Genomic DNA, 26,294 nt, shown 5'->3' with positions numbered 1-26,294 from the left:
GAGGGGGTGACCAAGGAACTTCCATTGCTTTGGCAATCGCAGCCTGCCCTGAGCCCACGTGGGTAATGGCACGGGATGCGCAGCGGACGAGAGGTGGCGCTCAGGGTCTGGCGCTCATCTGAGCCCGGGCGCTGCAGGTGGGTGGCCGAGGACTGGGCAGGCGCATGCGCGCCGTCGTCATGACAACGCTTCCGCGGCAGCCTAGGAGTGAAGAGGAGTATGTGGGGCCCGGGGAAGGAGGCCGCGGGGGCCGGGCCTGGGTCCCCCACTCCCGTACCCACTACAACCCCAAATCCGTCCTCGGCCCCCGAGGACGGTAGTGGTAAGAAATCGGATGTCCTTCGGCGAGTGCAGGAGGCGTCTCCGGCCCCAGCGGCAGGGTCGCTGGCACAGCCGGTTCCTCCCAGCGGGCTGCCAGCTGGAGGCGGTGTGGCAGGCGGGCGCCCCTGGGAACCTCAGCTGCGGCCAGAACTTTGGGGCCCCCAAATGTGGGTGGGAAGGGAGCCCCAAGTTCCCCCGATGGGTCTGCCCTTCACACTAGCCATTGTCCTGGAGGAAGGTGTGTCTGTTGCTTTACCCTTATCAGAGTCTCCGGGAAAGTTCTGGGGCCCTTTATTTGTGGAAGTTCCAGAAAGCAGGGCCTAGGTGGGCAAAAGGGCCTTGAGACCGTTCTGACTTGGTATCTATGTCACCTCCGTTTTAAGTATTTCTGCAACCGTGAATGATCTCTAGCAAATTAAGCATAGCTTGCACGTCCCTCCTCTTGCCACCATTTCCATTTTGGATGTTTGTATTAATGTGCCTGTAGATACGGAACTGTGCTAGAAGACTGTATCCTTGAGATGGGCACCGTGCTCTGCTTTTAGCATAAGAGGAAATTTAAGATGGGAGAATTAAGATAACTTGTTCAAAGTCACACAGCTGATCCTGGGCAACCACCCCAGTCTGACTCACTCCCAACCCTTAGATTTTCTGATATTTGGCTGTTCAGTAAAGAAGGGCTTAGGGGGGATGGGGCGCCTGGGTGGCTCAGTTGGTTGGACGACTGCCTTCGGCTCAGGTCATGATCCCGGAGTCCCGGGATCGAGTCCCTCCCGGGATCGAGTCCCTCCCGGGATCGAGTCCCGCATCGGGCTCCCAGCTCCATGGGGAGTCTGCTTCTCCCTCTGACCTTCTCCTCACTCATGCTCTCTCTCACTGTCTCTCTCTCAAATAAATAAATAAAATCTTTAAAAAGAAGGGCTTAGGGGACCACCTCCAAAATGAGCCCTTTCTTTAGAAATTTTAAAACGTGCTGCCCGGTGAAAAATATTTGGAATACAAGAAAAATCACATTTGAGTTAGATTCTTTATATTTTCTTGTGTAACTGGTTAGTTTTAGTTTTAGCTTTACAATTTGAAGATGGATTTATTATTCTCCCCTAAGATGAATACAGGAAATAAATTTTTGGTACCATAAAATCCTGACATACAACATGAAAGAGCATAGCAGAAAAATATAGCAGAAAATTTTAAATACTTTAAATCCATGGTCAGGTAATAAGAATTTTCTTTTCCTTTTCCTTTCCTTTTCTCCCTCCTTCCCCCCCTTAAAAAAAAAAAAGATTTTATCTATTTATTTGCAAGAGAGAGCACAAGCTGAGGAGAGAGACAGAGGGAGGAAACAGACTCCTAGCTGAGCAGGGACCCCAACGTGGGGCTGGACCCCAGGATTGTGACCTGAGCTGCAGGCAGATGCTTAACCCACTGAGCCACCCAGGAGCTCTTAAGAATTTTCCTGTAACTTTCTTTAGCTATATTTAGCTTGTAGTCTAAGATTCCTTCCCTCAGAGAAACATGAGTTCTAAGTCGTGAAACGTTTCTTGTGCACATCCTGGGTGTGGTGCAGCCAGCTGAGGGCAGGCTCAGTCTTTGCTTTTTAATACCAAGGAAGGTAGTAGCCAGAAGGGAGAAAAGAAGCCTGGTGGGAGCCCAGCTTCAACAAGTAAATTTGTTACAGATCAATTTGCTGTGTTGTCTGTGGAGAATGCTAAAGTAGCATTTTGTAGCTTGAACTCTATGTGAACCGTGGTCACATAAGTCTGGGAAACGGAATATTTTTATTCTCCCTTCTCTTCAGGCTCAACAATTTGAAGTCTTTGTGCCCTTGAGTGTTGTAAATGTCCTGAGAAGTATTATAGAGGTCTGTTTAGCTTTAATTCAGAACTTCCCAAATGTATATGACAATAAAATCTCTTCTATTTAGAACATGTTTGATCATCTCATGAAAGATTTGTATTCTGAAGAACACAGTTTGGGAAATATTGTGCTAAAATGTTATTTAGATTCATGGAAATTTCCTAAAATAAGGAAGGGTTTCTTATATACACCAACCCATAAGACAGGAAATTCTGTTGACATTAAAATTTTTCCAAGGCTGACATGGGAAAACTCTATGTTAACTGAGAAGATATAGAACTGTACTGAAATATTCCAATTTTTTATTTTTTTTTTTTTTTTTTTTTTTTTTTTTTTTAAGATTTTATTTATTTATTTGACAGAGAGGCAGGCAGAGAGAGAGAGAGGGAAGCAGGCTCACTGCTGAGCAGAGAGCCCGATGCGGGACTCGATCCCAGGACCCTGAGATCATGACCTGAGCCGAAGGCAGCGGCTTAACCCACTGAGCCACCCAGGCGCCCCAAAATATTCCAATTTTTTAAAAAAGGCTAATATGTACATAATTGAGAAAAACAATAAGGAGGAAATACCCAGAGACCTTAATTGTAATGGTTCTTTAACATAGGATTGCTGATATTTATTTCCCTTTGATATTGAAATTTCCAACTTGTCTGGAATAAGTGGGTTAAATTAAATTTTTAAAAGCTGATTTAAAAGATGGGGCACCTTGGTGGCTCAGTGGGTTAAAGCCTCTGCTTTCAGCTCAGGTCATGATCCTAGGGTCCTGGGATCAAGCCCCACATGGGGCTCTCTGCTCAGCGGGGAGCCTGCTTCTCCCTCTCTCTGTCTGCCTACTTGTGATCTCTGTCTGTCAAATAAATAAATAAAATCTTTAAAAGCTGATTTAAAAGAAAACGATTAAGAAAAGTTTAGTGCTTTCATTTTTAATGTAATGTTCCTCATTTTAAATCTTGTTCTGTGGGCGCCTGGGTGGCTCAGTGGGTTAAGCCGCTGCCTTCGGCTCAGGTCATGATCTCAGGGTCCTGGGATCGAGTCCCACATCGGGCTCTCTGCTCAGCAGGGAGCCTGCTTCCCTCTCTCTCTCTCTCTCTCTGCCTTCCTCTCCGTCTACTTGTGATCTCTCTCTGTCAAATAAATAAAAAATAATAATAATAATAATAAATCTTGTTCTGCAAGTTTGTTTAGCAAACTCTTGAGTTCATACAGTAGAGAAATCTCAGCAAAATACATCTCTTGAGATGCAGAAACTCAGAGGCTGGCTCCTCAAGACCCCAAGCTGGTTGAGTAGTGAGATCTCTGAGCACAGATTTTTTTTTTTTTTAAAGATTTTATTTATTTATTTGACAGAAATCACAAGTAGGCAGAGAGGCAGGCAGAGAGAGATGAGGAAGCAGGCTCCCTGCTGAGCAGAAAGCCCGATGTGGGGCTTGAACCCAGGACCTGGGATCATGACCTGAGCCGAAGGCAGCGGCTTAACCCACTGAGCCACCCAGGCGCCCCTCTGAGCACAGATTTTTATTTTTATTTTTTTGAGAGACCTATACAGGGGCACCTGGGTGGCTCAGTGGGTTAAGCGTCTGCCTTCGGCTCAGGTCATAATCTCAGGGTCCTGGGATCAAGCCCTGCATCGGGCTCTCTGCTCGGTGGGGAGTTTGCTTTTCCTTCTCTCACTCCCTGCCTCTCTGCCTGCTTGTGATCTCTGTCAAATAAATAATTAAAATCTTAAAAAAAAAAAAAAAGACCTATACAAAAGATAAGACAGAAAACAAAGATAGTGGTAGGTGCTTCTAAGAAGAGGAACAACATCACTTCTACTCCCAGAAGACTTGGGTCTTCCAAAGATCCTTGTAAATTAATATCCAAAACAGTAAGACCATTAAGGAAAGCTTCAGGCATAACAGAGGAAGGAGATTTCAACTCCTGCTTTGTTTCTATCATCTTTATTAAGGACTGAACAGAGAAAAATCAACCTTTACAAAGAGGAAGTGAAAGGCCAGGGTAGGTGAAGAGCTTCTCTGAGTCTGGCCTCAACTCAGTTTTAGGAGGAACCCACAGAGTTGTAGTCAAAGATGCCATCAACGTGCATGTGTAGAGGGTATCCAGGGAGCCTTGGGGACTCACGGATTTTTCAGATCCTTTTTGAGTTTAGATCCTCTGATTAAAATGTTTTTATTTGATTAAAATAAAAATAAAAAATTTTAAATTTTTATTTAAATATTTTTATATTTTAATATTTTTAATAATTTTTATTTTTAATAAAATAAAATTTTTTTATTTGACATCCTGATAAGAAAACGTGAGTCCCCTAACCCAGTGTGGTAGAGTGGAAAGAGGCTTTGGAGTCTGTTTTTTATACTCTACCCTTATTAGCTGTATGATTTTGGACAAAATCTTTAATTTCTCTGAATATCCTTTTCCTCTGCTACCAGGATGTTAGTTCTTCTTTGTGTCACTTACAAGTTAGTGTCTGCCTAGCCTCAGTGAGTGTTTCTATGGCCCTGCTTCTCCAAACAGCATTTTTATTCCCCCTAATTCCTTCTATTTTCTTCCTTTCTCTAGTCTTAATTCTTTTGCCCTTTCTTCCTCACTCCTGACTCTATACATACACATTCTTATCTTTGAAGAAGTGTAATTTTTTGGGAGGGGAATGAGTGGGGACAGGAAAGGTCCTGATATCATTTATATGTGATGAAGAGTAATGCACTTATTTTTCAAAAGCTCCAGAAGTTACTGGCCATCTCCAGGAAATTTACTATAATCTCTGTATGGAAAAGTCCCAGAAAATTAATTCTTTTATATTGCATATACTCCAAGAAGTCGATGAAGAACTCGCAAAGGGGTAAGGAAGACAAATACTTGATTACATAAGTAGTATTCACTGACCTCCTTCTGTATGAAAATCCTGGAATACTGAGTGATTTGTTTAAAGCGATTTGTACATGGCTTTTAAAACAGATCTACCTTTTGATTTAGAACGGTGGCTGATGGACATTGTTAGCTGGTCTTGGAGGTAGCAGAGTACACAAGGAAAAACAGTAGACCAGTGGCCTCCAAGTCTAGCCTTCAGATTTGTCCTGAACTCCTGGGAGCTGGATTTATTTGTGAAAATATTGAAGTCTTTGATGTGATTACCTATCAGGAGGAGTGTGTGTGTGTGTGAGAGAGAGAGAGAGAATAAAATTATATACTATAGAAGTATTTACAAAATCTGTTGAATATTCAGTCGTCTTAAGTTACTTGGTATAAATCTATATTGTGATACATACTTGGTTTCAGTAAATGCTATTCATGATATTACTATTTATATAGGGGGAAAATACTTCTATTTCTTTAGTGGGTTTCTTTTTTGCATTTTAATAGGTCAGAAGGAATCACATTAAATATTGCTGGTAACAGTCGCTTAATGCCAGAAGAAAGAGTAACAGGCAAAGATTTTTGGATTCTTTTCAGAATTTTAAAGAAGAATCCATATATCAGTGGTATATGTCTCCTTAAAAATCATTACTTCTTTAATTTTCCTGATTTTAATTATTCAGTATAAGGAATATCAGCCTGTATTCATCCGTGTTCTTCAGGTTTGGATATTAGATATAACCTCATAAGTGATGTTGGTGCATACTATGCTGCAAGACTGCTTCAGGTATTTTACTACAAAATGTTGTTTGTTCTTTTTGTTTTCTTCCAGGAGTCAGTTAAGAGCCAGTACTTTTTCTTTGGAAGGTACATGGTTTGAGTACCTCAAGTCTGCTAAGTTAATAACCCTTTATTGCAGACTTCTTTGAAGATGCCCATGCTGAAATGCTGCATTGTGGTTGCATTTCATTTAAGAGAGACAGTGGGGTCCAAAAAAAAAAAAAAAAAAAAAAAAAAAAGTGTGGTCCACCAATCAGAGTAGGTCTACTTTAAGAAAAGGCTTTGTTTCAACCTCAGAAGATTGGCAAATATAGGTATGTGTTTGTATTTTCAGTTAAAATGTTTAAAGCAGCATTATCACTATTCACTATTGTTTAAATTGGCTATTTAAGTTCCTAACTACTTTCCCCAATCGCTAAATATACTTCTAATGAGCTTAAAAATGATCTTAAAATTCTCATGTCCATGAGGGGCACCTGAGTGGCTCAGTCCTTAAGCATCTGCCTTCAGCTCAGGTCATGATTCCTGTGTCCTGGATAGAGCCCCACATCGGGCTCCCTGCTTGGCAGGAAGCCTACTTCTCCCTCTCCCTCTCCTCTGCCCTTGTGTTCCTTCCCTTGCTGTGTATCCCTCTGTTAAATAAATAAATAAAATCTTTAAAAAAAATTTCTCCTATCCATGAGATATGGCACACAGCACAAGGACAGAGTGAAGATTAAGAAATATGAACTAATTCTCAGCAATTACAAAAATGTTGCAAAAATCACCAAAATGTTCTTAAGTTTTCTTGATTCTGTTTGCAGTGAAACCACCTAGTCTAGCGGCACACACAAAATGCTAGTCTTGCAAAATGTCCAGGGTTCTGACCTTGCACTGTATTTACAACACTTGAAATAAACTGAAAACCCACTTGTGTATTTGTTCTTGGTAGATTCTAGTAACTAGAGCTCCTAAGTCATCTTTTGCAAACTTGTACACTATGGTTAAATAAAGGGCATTCATACTTTGAATAATTGATCAAAATAGAATAGTCTTTTTCTTTCACCTACATTGCAATTATGTTTTTTTTTTTAAGATTTTATTTATTTATTTGACAGAGAGAGATCACAAGTAGACAGAGAGGCAAGCAGAGAGAGAGAGGAGGAAGCAGGCTCCCTGCTGAGCAGAGAGCCCGATGCGGGACTTGATCCCAGGACCCTGAGATCATGACCTGAGCCGAAGGCAGCGGCTTAACCCACTGAGCCACCCAGGCGCCCTGCAATTATGTTTAAATGAGCATGATGATGCCCACAGCCCACCCCACCCCAATGGTAGCTTTTTGTTGGACTTGGAGATTTTCTGTTACAAAGATTTTCTTTGGAGGTAAATTCTTTTACTTAAATAAAGCAACACCTGTATTTTTTTTCCTTAATAATTACATATGTAATAGATTCTTTTCTCTTATTATAGAAGCAACATAAACTCGTTTACTTAAACCTTATGTTTAACGATATTGGGCCAGAAGGTGGAGAATTGATTGCTAAAGCACTACATGTAAGCATTTATATACCTCAAACATTTTCTTTTGGAATTTTAACTTCTGATAGCTTGTAATTAACCAAAATGTTATTGTGAACTCATTATTGTGCAAATATGTATTTTTATTACACTTCATTAAAATGTAATATTACATGAGCATTTTTGAACTCATTTTTAAAAAGCTTTAAGATACTTAGCATACATAAGAACTTACTTTTTCTCCATCAAAATTTACTTTAAGATTTTTGTTCAGTGGGTTTTTGTATATTCAGAATTGCTTGACCATCACTGTTTTTAGAACATTTCATCCCCAAAAGAAACTGTGTACACATTAGCAATCCTTCTCTATGCGTCTTTCACCCTCCCAGCCTCTGGCAGTCATTAATCTGTGTTCCATCTAATAGATTGTCTATTCTGGACATTTCACATAAATGGAATCGTAAAATATGTGGTCTCCTGTGACTGGCTTAATGCTTTCAAGGTTCATCTGTATTGTAACATACTTGATTCTTATTGCCAAATAATATTCCATTGTTTGGATATATCCTATTCATCCATCAGTTAAGGACATTTAGGTTTCCACTTTTTGTCTACAATAATGTACTATGAATATTTGCACATTTTTGTATGCATGTTTTCAGTTTTCTTGGGTATATACCTAGAAGTGTAACTTCTAGATCGTTTGGTAACTGTTCAACTGTTTTCCAAACTGTCTTTTTACAAGTCCAACACTGTAGGAGTGTCCTTGTTTCTCTACATCCAGAACTTGTTACTGTCTTCTTGATTTTAGCCATCCTAGTAGATATGCAGAGGTTTTTTGGATTTGATTTGCATTCCCATCATGAATAACGAGGCTTAGCATCTTTTCATATGGCATTGTTTGGAAAAAATGTCTGTTCAAAGCCCATGTCTAGTTGTCTTTTTAAATGCTGATTTTTAAATGCTAGTCTGTATGTTCTGGATATAAGTCTCTTATACATGATCTGCAAATGTTTTCTGTCATTCTGTAGATTGCCTTTTCACTTCCTTCATGGTATCCTCTGAAGCACAAAATTAATTTTGATAAAGTTCAACTTTTTTTCCTTTGTGCTTTTGGTGTTATATCTAAGGCCTTGCCTATCTCAAAATCATTAAGATTTATATTTGCATATTCTAACAGTTTTTTAGCTCCTTTGTTTAGTTCTTTGATCCATTTTGAGTTAATTTTTGTATATGGTGTGAGGTAGGAGTCTAACTTCATTCTTTTGCATGTGGATATCCAGTTGTCCCAACACTATTTAAGATTATTCCTCCCCCATTAATTTTCTTGATGCCCTTGTCAAAAATTGATTACAGTTTCTCTACTCTTCATTCTGTTCTATTAACCTGTATGTCTGTTCTCATGTCAGTCCCACACAATCTTGATTACTGTAGTCTGTAGTCAGTTTTAAAGTCAAGAAGTGAGTCCTTTTTGTTGTTTCAAGATGTGTTGGCTCTTCTGGGTCCTTTGCATTTCCATATGAATTTTAAGACCACTTTATCAATTTCTGCAAGAAAAACAAGGATTTTTTTAAAAAAGATTTTATTTGACAGAAATCACATGTAGGCAGAGAGAGGAAGAAGCAGGCTCCCCGCCAAGCAGAGAGCCCGATGCTGGGCTCGATCCCAGGACCCTGAGATCATGACCTGAGCCGAAGGCAGAGGCTTTAACCCACTGAGCCACCCAGGTGCCCCCCAAAAACAGGATTTTGAGAGAGTTGCTTTCAATCTTTAGAAAATTTGGGGAGTACTGTCATCCTAACAGTATTGTCTTCTGATTCATGACGTGGGATGTGTTTTCATTTATTTATATCTTTCATTTCCTTCAACAGTGCTTTGTTTTTAATGTACAGGTCTTGATTTTGCTAAATTTATTCCTAATACTTTATTCTTTTTGATGCTACTATAAATGGGACAGTCTTTTTTTTAAAAAATATTTTATTTGACAGATACAACAAGAGAGGGAACACAAGCAGGGGGAGTGAGAGAGGGAAAAGCAAGCTTCCCGCTGAGCAAGGAGCCCCATGCGGGGCTAGATCCCAGGACACGGGGATCATGACCTAAGCCGAAGGCAGATGCTTAACTGACTGAGGCACCCAGGTGCCCCTAAATGGGAGTCTTAATTTCAGTTTTGGAGTGTTCATTGCTAGTGTGTAGAAATACAATTGATTTTTATATATTGGTGGTATGTCCTGCAGTCTTGCTGAACGCACTAGTTCTAACAACTTTTTTAGGTGGATTCCTTAGGATTTTCCATATATAATATCCTGTTATATGCAGACATAGTTTTCTTCTCCAATGTGGGTGCCTTTTTTTCTTTTCCTTGCCTAACTGCCTCATCTAGAACCTGCAGTACACTGTTAAATGGCATTATTAACAGAGGACCTCCTTGCCTTCTTCCTGTTCTTAAGGGGTTTCAGTTATTTGCAGTTATGTCCTCTACTATTTATTAGGACACTGAAATGTCTAATTTTCTTTGTGAAAGAATTATCAAGAGTGGAATGAGAGGACAAATCAAATCACATCACACCATAAGTGTGATGTCTGTGTCTGAGGAATTACATTCCTTTAAAAGTGTCTGAGGAATTACATTCCTTTAAAAGTGATACAGGGAGAATATAAAGTGATTGCTTAATGGGTATATGGTCTCCTTTGTTGGGGGTTGGGGGGGTGAAGTGTTTTCGAAACTAGCTAGGTGATGGTCCTTGAACATTGTGAACTTATACATTGTGAACTTATTAAAAACCAGTGAATTGTATACTTTAAAATGGTTTACTTTGGGTTATGTGAATTTCACCTCAAAAAAAAAGTGGTATAATTTTCTTAAAAACGAATCTATAGATTTCTCAATGAAAGGAAAACTTATAAAATCTGCTTCATTTACTGGGCATCTGTTTTCTGGGCATTCTTTCCAGTAAAAAATTAAACCAGATTTTTATCTTATTGGGAAACTAAATGTTATTTTTAAGGAATATCCTATTCTATCTCCATGAAACCATGAAAACTTGAGTCTGCAAATAGTAAAAGTCTGCTAACTGATATAATCAAGAAAAAATTTTGTGGAATACAAATTTAATGAAGTTTTGATTCTTTTTCTTTTCAGAAGAATACAACTCTGAAATACCTAAGAATGACTGGAAACAAGATTGAAAATAAAGGTGGAATGTTTTTTGCCGCAATGCTACAAATTAATTCATCTTTAGAAAAATTAGATTTGGGTGACTGTGACCTGGTAAGTAAAATGGTTGAGAAAAATCACCCACGTACTGCATCGATCTCCTTGGAAATAGGATAAGGAATTGTTGAAGAGATCAGCTAAATGAGAGTCTTATGACTGATTAAGTTTGTCCCTAATATCTAATATCAGGGAAAAAATTTTTTTTTGTTTTGCTTTGCTTTTACTATTAGGCATATCAGTGTTATTAATAAGATTGTATTAAATAATACTATAGAGGAATAACTAGAATAAAATTCTTCCCAAGCTTCTATCTATAACCCTTCTTAACTTATACAGGATTTTTTGAGGAAAAAAAAAATTTTTTTTTTTAAAGATTTTATTTATTTGACTGACAGAGATCACAAGCAGGCAGAGAATCAGGCAGAGAGAGAGAGAGAGAGGAAGGGAAGCAAGCTCCCTGCTGAGCAGAGAGCCCAATGCGGGGCTCGATCCCAGGACCCTGCGATCATGACCTGAGCCGAAGGCAGAGGCTTTAACCCACTGAGCCACCCAGGCGCCCCGAAAAAAAATTTTTTAATTGAAAAAATCCTACTTCATTAGAAAGCCTATATTCTAGTTGGGAAAATATCAAAGAGAAGATTGCTACAAAGATAGCTAAGTACTCTGTCTGGTAGGAGATAATCTGCATGATAGCATGGTCGCCTAGTATCTGAGGAACTACCTTGGAGAGGGTCCATGGCAGAACATCCTAGGCAGGGGTCTAGCACACACAGACTCTAAGATAGTGCTACCCTGACTGTGGTATGGGTAGCACAGCTATTACAGATAGAGGTAATTTTACTACTCATGTATTTATTTTTACAGATGCTCTATTTTGAGGAATTAGTTTTCCATTTATGGTAGTGATAGAAATTTAAAGTGGGAAAAGTGAGTTGACAATAGAAAACTATTAAGTAAACAGTAAAACTGATATTATAATATGGCAAAAATCATGAGTGGTACATGAATAATGAAAGGCTGAGTCTGGCAGGTTTTAAGAAATGAAAAGCCAGAGTGGCTAGTCAGAGGGTCTCAAAGTGTGGGTGAGAGGTGTGCAGAGGCCAGATCAAGCAGTGCTGTATGGGTTGTGGGTCAAGGCCAGGGGAAAAGGGGATTGGGTTCAAAATACATCTCATAAGGCTTTGAGTGGTGATGTGATTTGATTTGTCCTTTAAAAAAAAGATCACTCTGGGGTGCCTGGGTGGCTCAGTGGGTTAAAGCCTCTGCCTTCAGCTCAGGTCATGATCCCGGGGTCCTGGGATCAAGCTCCGCATCGGGCTCTCTGCTCAGCATGGAGCCTGCTTCCTCCTCTCTGCCTGCTTGTGATCTCTGTCAAAAAAAAAAAGAGATCACTCTGGTTTCTGTGGGGAATTAGAGGGTAGCAAGAAGCTCACTGACCACTTAAAATTATGGTCCAGGTGGGTTAAAAGGACTGGGGGTGGGTGATGGCACACAGATGGGTTAATCTGAGACTTCTTTTAGAGACAATCTCTAAGACTTACTGATTATTTGGATGGGAGGGTAAGTAGACTGGTGAAGAGGAGGCCCAGGTTTCCTAGTGTTAAAGCTGGGGGTGTGTGGTGATGTCCAACACAGAAATCAGGGAGAATTAGGCCCTTCCAATAAGGTATTTCCACTGCACACACACTGAAAGTAACGAGTATGCACATAAAAGAATGCTTTCACAAGGTCTGTTCTAAGTAGTGTAGAACCCTAGCTGGGATCTGCATGTGTGTCTGGGTATCCGAGGTCGGAAACACACAGAAACTTGAGGACTCAGGAGCAAACCTAGAGGTGAATGTCCTAAGAAATAGATACTGAAACTTTAAGAAACTCCCTGTGCATGTTATAGATTTTAGGGCAGGGAGAAAAGAACATAGTAACAATTTACTTCTGAGTTTGATCAAACTATAATTCAGGGTTTACAGTTCTGACAGATAAATAAAATCTTAAAATATAGTTTATTTCTCTGAATCTAGATTACTGATTTTTAAATAGGGAGATTATATACTTTGTCAGCTCCTTAACTAATTTACTGTTTCTAGGGAATGCAAAGTGTGATAGCATTTGCTACAGTCCTAACGCAAAACCAAACAATTAAGGGAATAAACCTAAACCGACCTATACTGTATGGTGAACAGGTATGTATTCAAAGTGATGACAGCTAATATTACATGTGAAAAAAACGAAGGTACTATTTACTGAAGGTTATTTCAAGGTTCATATTTTTAGAATTTATTGTATTTACAAAGAACTTATTTGAAGAAAAACTGAGTTAAATTATGATTTTAGATGTTGTTTATTTAAGCAGTAAACAGGTCTTTTTTTTTCTTTCTTGTAAACTCAGATTAATAGTGAGTAAACCTGTAAAGAGGCAGAGTAGTCAAGACGAAAACAATGATTAAAGTTTTAAAGGCTGTGAATTTTGTGGTTATATTACTATCACTAAACTGCTTTGAAATCATGAGTAACAATGGCAGAATGTGTGTGAAGAGCAGCCTGGGAAGTCTGGACTTGATCCTATAGGTAAGCTGCAAGCCGGAGACAAGATGAAGAGTAAAAACATGGTAGTTGCTTTCAAGGCTTCTCCGTGTTCTTTAACATTCTTTTAGAAGTGGCAGACAAGGTCATCAAATTGAGGACATGAGATTTGAAGGCTAAATCGAAATGTTCTGATTAAAGCCTTGAGGAAATAAGTATGTTAAACTATGTGAAATCACATTAGAAACACCATTCCTCTTTTAAGCGTGTTGAGTGGTGTCATTATTCCCAAATCCGAGAATAGTTAAGAAAAGCCCAAGGTCTTTCTCAGGTGCAGGCCCTTGCTCTTAGCCCAGTCCTTCTAGCAGTCAGCTAAACTCCAGGCTGCTTTCTTTTCCTCTCCAAGGCAGCCACTCTCTGTCCCTCTGAGTCCTAGTCTCTTCAGTGGCTGTGGAACAGAGTCCTGGGCTTCTTCATACTTTGCTGTTCCCAAACATAAGCCTGCAAACCCATTCCATTTCACTATCTGGGGAGCATGGAAAGATACTGGTGCCAGGTGCCATCCGAAGCAAACTGTCAAAGTTGATAAATGATCTAAAAACACTATTTATGATTTTTAGTTCCCTGCCTTAATAAGGGTGGTGCTCAACCAAATTTCTTGATCTAAAAAAAAACAAACACAGAATCAAAGCATAAAACACAAACACGTATCCTGTCCCGTTCCAGGCACCATGCAGAGCAACACTGGACCCCCTACGTGGTCAGTTTGCATTTGTTAAGATCCCAAACTATAGCTCCCTTTGGGCCTTTTTCAGTGTCAGCAATAATTTAAATAAATCAGATACAGGATTATAGACTACTGAACAATAAAAAATGCTTTATAGTGTTCTATAGATCAGTTATTTTATGCCAGGGACTTTTTTGTTAATTGTGAGGGAAGTATAATTTTACCTACCTTACAGATAAGGAAACAGACTTAGCTAGATGAAATCATTTGCCCAAAGTCAGGCAGCTAGTATAGAGCTAGTATTTGGACAGTTTTCTCATAAAGCTCATATACTTTTATTACAAAACTCATGTACTATCTGCTACTGCTACATGATTTAACTTTTGTAGTTTTTCTGTTATTATGTAGAAGTACATAATTTGAGCATACAGAGATATGCATATTCGTGATCAGCATTCCCAGTGACTGTAAAACTTACAAATACAGCAATCTGGGGATACCTGGGTGGCTCAGTCGGTTAAACATCAGACTCCTAATCTCAGCTAAGGTCTTAATTTCAGGGTCATCAGTTCAAGCCCTGCGTTGGGCTCCTTGCTGGGCATGGAACTTACTTAAAAAGAAAAAAAGCAGCAATCAAGTAAGAGGACTTCTTACCATAAAATACTGACCCATTCATCTTAAGACCTGCTTTGATTTTGTTAAAAAAAAGTGCTTGGTATTCAAATCCTCATTGATGTTATATATTTTTGCCTGGAAGGAGCTAGAGTTTGGAATTAAAAGTAAGTCTTCCAGTGACTGGAAATGTATTTAGAGGTTTGGGATGATTTTAAAAAGGAAGAATTGGATATCACAGGTCTCAGTGTATTTTTAAAATAGAACCAACATTGAGAAATGGCTTTGTATTTTATCCATAAAGAGTGGAGATCAAGAGTAAAGTTCAGGAACATATGGGTGTAAGAAACAGCTGGAGATTCTTGAAAGGACAACAGTAAGGGAGCTTAATATGTGCAATATATCATGGGGCCAATCACCCCCGCCCAACCCGCCTTCTGGAGTGATTGTTTAGAACGGACTTTTTAAAACCAGCGTATTTACATCACTTAGTCACTGTACTTTCCAAATGCCTGCTGCTGGTTTTTAAAATGATAAAGTATCACTTGTGGCAAAAGTGATTTTTCTTAAAAACCAAGCCAAAGCAAATACAAATTATAGGCTAATAGTCTCAACTGGTATCTTTTTAAAAAGCTAACTTAAGTAACTTAGCATATATTTGGTACAGCTTCAAATGTACAGCTTCAAAACTGTATTTTAGAATAAGATTTTACCTATTTTTAGGAAGAATCCACAGTTCATCTAGGCCACATGTTGAAAGAAAATCACTGCGTTGTTGAACTACAGGTGTGTAAGCATAATATAAAAAACTGTGGTATGAAACAGTTATGTGACGCACTGTATCTGAACAGAAGCCTACGCTACCTTGATGTCAGCTGGTAAGTGATAATACATTATAAGTCCTGGGAATAATCTATGTAAATATTCATGATACCGAGGCTACACTGTTAAGACAGTAATTCCAAAGATCAGAAGATACAACCATTGTTGTCAACTTTTTGTACTAAGCTTTAGTATTTAGTTTATATTATTTTATCTCAACAATGTGAATGGAGCATTTAATCATGAGTAAACCAGAATGGAGCAACATTTTATAGCAAATTTTCATTAACTTTTTTGGAAACTGAGTGATTAAAATCTTTTACTAAACTAGAAAAATAATGTTCTATACAACAATTCTGAGGCATGTTAATCTCTGTGAATAAAAGAATACTTCCTATTTTCAAATGTAACCATGTATTCTTCCCTTCCCAGCAATAAAATAACTTGTGACGGAATGGTGTGTTTGGCTGATGTACTGAAAAGCAATACTACCCTGGAAGTACTAGATCTTTCTTTTAACAGAATAGAAAATGCAGGAGCAAAGCATCTCAGTGAAACTCTTGCTTCACACAACAGGAGTCTTAGAGCGTTAGTATGGTTTTGTATTTAATTAAGAGAAAAACTTAAACTTTTAAAATACTAATATCAAGGGGTACTTGGGTGGCTCAGTGGGTTAAAGCCTCTGCCTTCGGCTCAGGTCGTGATCCCAGGGTCCTGGGATGGAGCCCTGCATCCGGCTCTCTGCTCAGTAGGGAGCCTGCTTCCTCTCTCTCTGCCTGCCTCTCTGCCTACTTGTGATCTCTGTCAAATAAATCAATCTTAAAAAAAAAAAAAAAAAAACCCTAACATTAATCCCCTTAAAACCCAAGATTCATGATGAAAGATGAAAAATTTCTAAGCTGACATATTAAACATTTCAATTTTTTTCAAAAGTAATGTCTATTAAAAATTAGATTGATTCTAGGGGCGCCTGGGTGGCTCAGTGGGTTAAAGCCTCTGCCTTCAGCTCAGGTCATGATCCCAGGGTCCTGGGATTGAGCCCATCGGGCGCTCTGCTCAGCAGGGAGCCTGCTTCCTCCTCCTTCTGACTGCTTCTCTGCCTACTTGTAATCTCTGTCTGTCAAATAAATAAAATCTTTAAAAAAAAAATTAGATTGATTCTAGTTATGATTGCTTAAGATGGAGAAAATTCTTACTGCCTACTGTATTTATCTTGAATTCTATAGAAAAATCATTAATATGATCAAGACAAAAAAATAATCAAAATATTACTGGAGGACTCTATCCTGAAGGGTGTAATTGTAACCCACCACAAACATTTACTGAATAATAACAGACTTGGTTTCTAAAATGTAGGTAACTCTACTAGGTACATGAAGCATCCACTTAAAAAATGACGTTTCTTGGGTTTTAGTTAGCATTATTTTTTTTTTTAAGATTTTTATTTATTTATTTGACAGAGATCACAAGTAGGCAGAGAGACAGGCAGAGGCGGGGGGGGGGGGGGGGGAAGCAGGCTCCCTGCTGAGCAGAGAGCCCGCTGCGGGGCTCGATCCCAAGACCCTGGGATCATGACCCGAGCTGAAGGCAGAGGCTTGAACCCACTGAGCCACCCAGGCGCCCCAGTTAGCATTATTCTTAAGTATCTTTACTTCCCAAGATTTTACACAATAAAATATTTACAAAATAAAATAAATGTTGGCTAACTTAAGCATCTTCTTTGTGGAAGTATGTATTGGTTTCCAGGGTTATTACTTCTTGTTTCTGATAGGTTGTCAGTAGTCAGCAACAACATACAGGGAGAAGGACTGGTTGCACTTTCACAGTCAATGAAAACAAATCCCACACTCTCGAATGTTTACATTTGGGGAAACCAATTTGATGAGGCTACATGTGTGGTAAGTTTTTTTTTTTTTCTTCCTTCACTAAAGGCTTTTCCTGGGGTCTTCTCTATAGTGTCAGGCATTTACAGGTGGCCTTGGAAATGATTCCAAAATGTAGTAAGACACTTCAGTTTTGATAAATTTTAACATAAGTCCTAAAAACTAAGCACTGGAAAGTTTTGTGGTTTAAATAGAAGGCAACGAATACCACATATTAATATAGAGATCACTGAATTATACAATCCCAATTCCTCTAAAAAAATATTTTAAAAACCAGAACTATTGATTTATTCTAAATTTGATTAGCACAATCTCTAGTCTGCTGCCCAATAATTAAACCAAGACATGGAATTTGGAGACCTAGTCTTTTATGTTGCTTTTAGGTTGCTTATGTAAACACAGCCCTTGATACCACTTGCAAAACAAAAAGCATTTTAACAAATAGTTTTTATTTGGAAAGAATGAAGATGCTAAAATTCTCAATTTGCAAAAAGACTATCCAAAATTCCACCTCCAAAAAGAGTAATAAAATATACTATTTAAACCCTTGATTTCAGAAAAAGATCATATTCTACACACTAGAATGAGTTTGGAATAATAAGCCTAAGCAGAAAACAGCTAAAATTTTAAATTTTTTACTATCTATATATCTTTCTCTATACTCACAATCTTATTAACCAACCATTTTAACATGTTTGTATGACACCCTTAACAAAGATACCAATGATCCTTAAGTGATATACAAAGAAAATTCTACAATGAAGATAGAATTAGGCTATAGCCAGGTCAGCATCTGATACTACAGAAATTGTCTTAGCCTCAATCTATAAATTAGCTTCAGGGAGTTCATGAACTCCATACAGCTGTATGCCAAAATCTGGTTGCTTATTTTTCTGTGAAATGGGTCCCTGGCTATCATCAGATTTTCAAGGCATACACAATTCCTTCCTCCCTCATTTCCAAACCCCTGAAGGACTTGAAAATTTTGACAATGAGACCTTTGGCCCACAAAATCTGTAATACAGAGAACTGTTAATTCTGGGAGCCATAAAACAAAATACTTCAAAACTTAGAAGTAACTTTTTCAAGATTATAATTATGTGAAATTAAGTGAATAAAAATTACATGTAAAAATACTAAAATTTAGCATTTACTCAGAATATTTTAAACTGAAAATCAGCACAGCTAATCTGAAAATTGCAATTAGCTTATTCATTTTATGGAAATTAAACAATTTCCTTAATGACAGGTTTCTCTTTTCTTAAAAATCATAGGCTTATTCAGACTTAATTCAAATGGGCCGTCTAAAACCAGACAATACAGATGTGGAGCCATTTGTGGTCGATGGACATGTGTATCTTGCAGAAGTCTCCAATGGCCTTAAAAAGCATTACTACTGGAGACCAACTTACGGAGAAGCTTGCACAAACTCACCTAATGCAGGTTTTACTCTTGTACCAGTAGGTGGACATCTATGAAAAACAAGCTCTGAAATTTTCACATTATTTGTCTTATGTTAATATTTTATTGCCTATTAAATTTTTTTTTTAAAGATTTTATTTATTTATTTGAGAGAGAGTGAGAGAGAGCATGAGCGAGGAGAAGGTCAGAGAGAGAAGCAGACTCCCTGTGGACCTGGGAGCCCGATGCGGGACTCGATCCCAGGACTCCAGGATCATGACCTGAGCCGAAGGCAGTCGTCCAACCAACTGAGCCACCCAGGTGTCCCTGCCTATTAAATTCTTATAGAACATCTTACCTTTTATACATTTGAAAAAATTATTATATTAAAATGACTTTGTATAACTGTCCACTGTGGAAAAACAGTATCATTGTTTTAAAAGAGATTTTACAGGAGAGGGAAGATGGCAGAGTAGGAGAATCCTAAATTCACCGCCTCCCCATACCCCGGCCACACATGGTGGCAACTGCTGCATGTACTGCTACTCACTCTGAAAACTACCTGACGGGTGGCAGAACAGATCACCCACAGCTAGGTGTAGATCATCCACAGCTAGGTGTAGCAAGGTCACATCAAAAGCGTAGGAGGTACAGAGCTGCCATCTGCCATCGGTAATGAAACTCCTAGAGTGACCACTCACAAAGGTGAGGAACATTACAGGCGAGGAGGAGTGACCCCACAATGGACACCCTTGGCCCTGAGGACTTGCACTAGGAAGACCAGTCTCCATAATGTCTGGCTTTGAAAATCAGTGTGGCTTAACTCCAGAAGAGCTGGAGGGCTGCAGGAAACCAAGTCTTTAAAAGCCAACACATTAAATAACTTGGCCCAAGACAGAGCATAGAAGCAGCAGTTTGAAAAGTGCCTGGGGTATATCTGAGAAAGATTTATCAACTAGTTTTAGGATATGTACAGGAGGGGCAGGAATCTATAGGAAATAAACAGGAGCTTTCCCTGGGCTTGAAAGTGCTAGTGGGTGCCATTTTTCTTGTCCTCTCCCAGGCTAGACAGTCAGACACTTGTAGAAGCTAGTTCTGACCTTCTCCCCCTACCTTGCTAGCAACTGTGTGCCCTGCCCTTCCAACCTGCCCACTGTGGTAGGCACCCCTCCACAGCATCTCCTGCCCTGGGGAGTGGGGAGCTAACCCCACATACCAGTGCACATGCAGATGCCGTAGCTGTGCTTCTCAGCTGCCTCTAGAGGGAGCAAGCCCTACTCCTCAGTGTGTCTGCAGCAGTCACACTCTCATTCCAGACAGCACTGGGCTGCAACCAGGTCTCACAGTCACCCACACAGGAAACAAGCGCTGCCTACTAGTGATCCCAGAGCAGGCAACGCGGACCACCGCAGACAGGCTGAGTGCTGGCCCAGTCTGCATGATGTAGAGATGACTAGGGCTTATTAGCCAGCTGTGCAGCAGACAAGCCCTGCCCACCAGTGTGCCCTCAACACTACAGGATGATCACTTTAGGCGGTAGGGCAGAGGGCTAACATCATCCACCAGCACGCCAGCATCCGTCATAGCTCAACCTCAAAAAATTCTGGTGACCAGAGAGGGCCATGTTGCAGGTAACTACAGGACACGTTCCACACAAGGCCACTACTTTCAAGACCAAGAGAAGCAGCTGACTTACATAATTCACAGAAACACAAAATGAGGAGACACAGGAATACGTTCCAAATGAAAGAAGGCAAAACCACAGGAAAAGAGATCAGCAATATGCCTGATAGAGTTCAAGGTAATGGTCAGAAAGATACTCACCAGACTTGAGAGAAGAGTGGCTGAACTCAGAACTAGTCAGAGGTGAAGAATGTAATAACTAACATAAAAAATGGGCTAGAGGAAATCAGTGGATTAGAAGATACAGAAGAAATCAGTGATCTGGAAGACAGGGTAATGGAAAACATTCAAGCTGAACAGTAAAAATAAAAAATGAGAGTAAGTTAAAGTATCTCTGTGACTTATCAAGTGTATGAACATTTGCATTATGGGATCCCAGAAAGAGATGAGAGAAGGGGGACAGAAAGCTTATTTGAAGAAATAACAGCTGAAAACTTCCTTAATCTGGGAGGAAACTGATCTCTAGATGCAAGAAGCAAGAAGAGTCTTAAGATGAACCCAGGGAGGTCCACACCAAGATACATAATTAAAATGACAAAAATTAAAGAGAAAGTCCCAAAAGCAAGAGAAAAGCAAACAGTTACATATATACATGGGAAACCCCATAAGGCTATCAGCTCATTTTCAGCAGGACTCTATAGACCAGAAGGGCATGGCATCATCAAAGCGCTGAAAGAAAAAAGCAAAACAAAACCTCTGCAACCAAGAATCCTTTATCCAGCAAGATTATCACTCAGAATCGAAGGGGAAAGTGTGTCCCAGACAAACAAAAGTTAAAGGAGTTCATCACCTCTAAACTAGCTTTACAAGAAATGTTAAAGGAGATTCTTTAAGTGGAAAGAAAAGGCCATAGTGGAAGAAAATTAGGAGAAAATTTCACAGTAAAAGCAAACATATAGTTAAGGTAGTAGATCAATCACTTAGAAACCTAGTAAGGAGGTTAAAATAAAAGTAGTAAGATCAATTTTATCTATAAAAACTAGTCAGGGGATACACAAAAAGAGGTAAAATATGACCTCATATACCTAAAACATGGAGGGGGGAATAAAACTTCAGTGCTCTTAGAGAACTTAAGAGACCATGATCTCAATATAGACTGCTATTACACAGGGTGTTATATATGAACCCCAGGGTAACAACAAAGCAAAAACCTCTAACAGATACACAAGAAGAGAAAGGAATTCAAGCAGGACACTAAAGAAAACCATCAATCACAAGGGAAGAGAGAATTACAGAAACAACCAGTAAACAACAAAATGCTAGTAAGTACATACCTATCAATAATTACTTTAAATGTAAATGGACTGGGGTGCCTGGATGGCTCAGTCATTAGGCATCTGCCCTTGGCTCAGGTCATGATCCCAGAGTCCTGGGATCCAACCCCTCACAGGGCTCCCTGCTCAGTGGGGAGCCTGCTTTCTCCCTCTCCCTCTGCCTGCTGCTCCCTGTACTTCTGCTCACTGTCAAATAAATAAATAAAATCTTAAATAAATGAATGAATGAATGAATGTAAATGTAAATGGACTAAATGCTCCAAGGAAAAGATTTAAGGTGACTGAAAGGATAAAAAAACAAGGCCCATCTATATGCTGCCTACAAGAGACATCAGACCTAAAGATGCATACAGACTGAAAGTGAAGGGATGGAGGGGTGCCTGGGTGACTCAGTTGATTAAATGCCTGCCATTAGCTCAGATCATGATCTCAGGGTCCTAGGATAGAGCCCCACATTGGGCTCCCTGCTCAGCGGGGAGTCTGCTTCTCCCTCTCCCACTGTCCCTCCCCTCTGCTTGTACATGCTCTCTCTCAAATGAAAAAATAAAATCTTAAAAAAAAAAAAATGAAGAGATGGAAAAAGATATTCCATGCAAATGAAGCAGCAGGGGAAATGGGATACCAATACTAATTAGTAGGTAAAATAGACTTTAAAAAAAAGACTGTAAGGAGACAAAAAAGGTCATTAAATAATGGTAAAAGGATCAGTTCATTAAGAGTATATAATAATTACAAATACCTATGCATCCAACATAGGAGCACCATATAGATCTATAAAGCAAATATTAACAGACATAAAGAGAGAAACTGACAGTAACACAGTAACAGTAAGGGGCTTTAACACATGCTTACGTCAATGGATAGATCATTCAGACAGTAAATCAAACCGTGGCTTTGAATGACACACTAGACCAGGTAGACTTAACAGATATACACAGAATTTTCCACCCCAAAACAGCAGAATGTCTATTCAAGTGCACATGGAATATTCTCCAGATCACATGGCAGACCATAAAACAAGTCTAAGAACACTGAAATCATATCAAGCATCTTTTACCACCATAACAGTATGAAACTAGAAAGAGATCAATTATAAGAAAACTGAATGAAAAAATACCTGGAAGCTAAATAACAGATTACTAAGAAACCAATGGATCAAAAAAGAAACAAAGAGGAAATCAAAACATACTCAGAGACAAACGGAAATGGAAACACTACAGTTCAAAATCTTCAGCACACAGCAAAAGTATTTCCAAGAGGGAAATTTATGGGGCGCCTGGGTAGCTCAGTGGGTTAAGCCACTGCCTTCGGCTCAGGTCATGATCCCAGGTCCTGGGTTCGAGCCCCACATCGGGCTTTCTGCTCAGCAGGGAGCCTGCTTCCTCCTCTCTCTCTGCCTGCCTCTCTGCTTACTTGTGATTTCTCTCTGTCAAATAAATAAATAAAATCTTTAAAAAAAAAAAAGAGGGAAATTTATAGTGATATAGGCCTACCTCAAGAAACAAGAACATTTTAAACATCTAACCTTATATCTAAAGAACCAGAAAAAGAAGAACAAAGCCCAAATAAATGAAATAGAGACTAAAAAAACAACAGAGAAGATCAATGAGACCAAGAGCTGGTTCTCTGAAAAGATAAACAAAATTGGTAAAACTTCAGCCAGACTAATCAAGAAGAACTCAAAATCAGAAATGAAAGATGAGTTAGAACTGACACCATAAAAATATAAAAAATTATCAACAATTACTACAAAAAACTAAAAGCCAACAAAATGCACAACCTAGAAGAGATTAATTCCTAGAAACAATCTTCCAACTGAGTCAGGAGGAAACAGAAAATCTGAACAGACCAATTACTAGTAACAAAATTGGACCAATAATAAAAAGCTCCCAATAAAGCTAGGATCAGATAGCTTCACAGATGAACTCTACCAAACATTTAAAGAAGAGTTAATACCTATCCTCAAGCTATCCCAAAAAACAGAAGAGGGAGAAATTCTTCAAAATTCATTTTACAAGGCCAGTATTACCTTGATACCAAAACAAACTACAAAACAAACAAATCTATAGGCCAATTATCCTTGATGAACATAAAAGCATAAAACTCAACAAAGTATTAGTGAACAGAATTCAAAAACACATTAAAAGGATCATTCACCATAATCAAGTCATATTTATTCCAGGGATGCAAAGATGGTTTAATACCTGCAAATCATTGATGTGATCTACATTTACAAAATGGGTAAAAGTCTTACAACCACTGCAGTAGATGCAGAAAAAGAATGACAAAATTGAATATCCACTGATGATAAAAACTATCAAAGTGGGCACAAAAGGAACATCCCTCAACATAATGAAAGACATATAAGCCCAAAGCTAACCTCACAATGGTAAAAAAGCTGAAAGCTCTCCCCCTAAGGTCAGAAATAAGGATGTCCAAACTTTCACTACTTTTATTCAATATTGTACCAGAGGTCCTAGGCATAGCACTCAGACAAGAAAAATAAAAGGCGCCCAAATTGGTAAGGAAGAAGTAAACCGTCACCGTTTGCAGAGACATAGACTATATATAGAAAACTCTAAAGACTCCACCAAAAAAATTATTAGAATAAATGAATTCAGTAAGTTGCAGGATACAAAATACAGAGATCTGTTGCATTCCTGCACTAATAACAAAACAGCAGAAAGGGAAATTAAGAAAACAACCCTATGTATAACTGTATCCAAAAGAGTAAAATACTGAGGTGCCTGTTTGGCTCAGAAGAACATGTGACTCTTGATCTTGAGGTTGTGAGTTTGAGCACCACACTGGGTGTAGAGCTTTCTTAAAAACATTAATAAAATTAAAAAAAAAAAAAACAAACAACTGATTAATGAAACTGAGGACAACACAAATGGAAAGATATCCTGTGCTCAAGGATTAGAAGATTTAATATTGTTAAAATGTTAAAACAGACTCAAAGATGACAAACTAGTGGTTGCCAGAGGGGAGGGAGATGAGAGGTTAGACAAAATAGGTGAAAGGGATTAAGAAGTACAAATATCCAAACTTATTAAAATAAGTGAAGAAAATGAAAAACTACAGCATAGAGAACATATTAATATTGTAGTAACATGGTACAGTGACAGATGATAACTACTTACCATAGTGAGCACTCTGTAATGTATATAATTGAATTACTGTGTTGTAACTCTGAAACTACTATGTCAACTACACATCAATGAAAAAATAAAAAAAAAGCCTGGGGGGTGGGGAAGAGTAGAGACTAAAATTTTAGCTATGGAGAAAAAAAAATCAAGGAATTAAATATGCTTTTAAAAAAATATATCATTAAGTAGTAAAATAGCATAAAAAGAAAAAGGCATTATAGGTATCCTAACTGCAAGTTGTCATGAAGTGGTAAAAATGGTTCAGGTGGCAGAATCCAAGGGAATTTCAGGCGGTTCAGAGTTGAAAAAGTATTTTATATGTCTTATTTAGATAATAATGATTGTTGATACAATTTTGCAAACACAGGGAAATATATAGAAACACATATAAATGTATGCTTTTTAAACAAGTCAGTAATGCCAGTGAACTTTTTTTTTTTTTAAAACGATTTTATTTACTTATTTGACAGACAGAGATCACAAGTAGGCAGAGAGGCAGGCAGAGAGGAAGGAGCAGGCTCCCCACTGAGCAGAGAGCCCGATGCGGGGCTCGATCCCAGGACCCTGGGATCACGACCTGAGCCGAAGGCAGAGGCTTTAACCCACTGAGCCACACAGGCGCCCCGCCAGTGAACTTTTTAAGATCATTCTCTTTTAGAAGATGCCAGTAAGATTTTAATGATTTGATGGCAAATTACTGTTGTCTATGGCCAATCTTGTTTTCAAATTAAGATTCCTATGAGGAGGCAACAAACACTATGATGCTTTGATTACAGACCTATATTCACAAATTTATTCACACATGCCAGATGCTGCTTCACCTGAATGATTTACTCGTCAAAGTGTGGAAAAAAAGACATGTGGACAGTTTTAAAAGGTTACTTTAAATTATGCTGAGGTCCTACAGTCTAAAAGAAAATACCATCTATCTATAAAGGTCTACAGGGAGGAGGTGGAATAAAGGTGGTGGTCAACTTTACATAGTTGTCAAAATACCGGCCTTCATTTAAAAGTACTGTGAATTCCTCAATTATAGCTGTATTTATTTTTTTAAAAATTAGCACATCAAAAAAATCTTATCTGTCCACTCCTTTAGTAGATTAAACAATTAAGATCAGTAACGGCTACCATTTAATGAGTTTTGAAAGTTTACAGGTATTTCCTTGTATTTGGCACCTAACTCCATGTTCCTATACTCCCTGGGGGGAATGAAGGGTGGGCACAGAGGGTAGTGGTGGTTACATAAGGGGAAGAACATCTAATAATCTGTTCAGGCATTCTTTTCACTTAATGTTACAGAGTCACTGAGCCAGAAAAGACCTAAATGCCTTACCAAATCCATTCTCTTGCTTTCAGAGATGAATGTGAGTCATCCAGGACAGGACAGATGGTTGCTATCGGGATGAGTCTGTGCTGAAAAACAAAATCTTAAAACATCTGGAATTGGTTGAAAAATACATACTCAATAGTTCGTATTAACTATGTGTGAAATGGATTTCAAGTTGTTGGTATTTTCTTAGATAAATATTGTTTATATGTTATATCAAAGAAAATTACCACAATCTGATAATGGAATTTTACAAATAATATGACCTTCCACCGATGTGAAAATCACGTAAAGATCTGCCACTGCTTACAGTGGAACTAACAAAGCTATACTTTATAGACTACGGAATTCTATAAATGACATTATGTATC

General features: G+C 38.7%; 2 protein-coding genes across 5 annotated transcripts in view; one reads left to right on the top strand and one right to left on the bottom strand.

The window, feature by feature from the left end:
* The first annotated feature begins 189 nt into the window (after nucleotides 1-189).
* LRRC34 (leucine rich repeat containing 34) lies at nucleotides 190-18,627 on the top strand. Of its 4 annotated transcripts, XM_047730058.1 has the most exons (11): nucleotides 190-322; nucleotides 4,897-5,017; nucleotides 5,539-5,657; nucleotides 5,754-5,818; nucleotides 7,261-7,344; nucleotides 10,451-10,579; nucleotides 12,610-12,705; nucleotides 15,108-15,262; nucleotides 15,639-15,794; nucleotides 16,978-17,104; nucleotides 18,364-18,627. In XM_047730058.1, the coding sequence occupies exons 1-11, from the start codon at nucleotides 220-222 to the stop codon at nucleotides 18,565-18,567; spliced, it is 1,359 nt and encodes a 452-aa protein (XP_047586014.1). In that variant the 5' UTR covers nucleotides 190-219; the 3' UTR covers nucleotides 18,568-18,627. The 4 variants fall into 4 exon arrangements, with proteins under 4 accessions (XP_047586014.1, XP_047586022.1, XP_047586032.1 ...); XM_047730066.1 differs by lacking the exon at nucleotides 7,261-7,344; XM_047730076.1 differs by lacking the exon at nucleotides 15,639-15,794.
* MYNN (myoneurin) overlaps nucleotides 7,400-26,294 on the bottom strand; it is a 40,561-nt gene continuing 21,666 nt past the window's right edge. Inside the window, exons 9-10 of the transcript XR_007127459.1 lie at nucleotides 25,930-26,009; nucleotides 7,400-8,855 (exon numbers count right to left, since the gene is read on the bottom strand). The gene's annotated coding sequence lies outside the window, so the exon portion shown is untranslated. The remainder of the gene's footprint in view (nucleotides 8,856-25,929; nucleotides 26,010-26,294) is intronic.

The sequence above is a fragment of the Lutra lutra genome, chromosome 1 (assembly GCF_902655055.1).
Source record: "Lutra lutra chromosome 1, mLutLut1.2, whole genome shotgun sequence".
NCBI lineage: Eukaryota > Metazoa > Chordata > Mammalia > Carnivora > Mustelidae > Lutra > Lutra lutra.
Note: the sequence above shows the minus strand (reverse complement) of the source record. Positions and strands in the feature narration are given on the sequence as shown.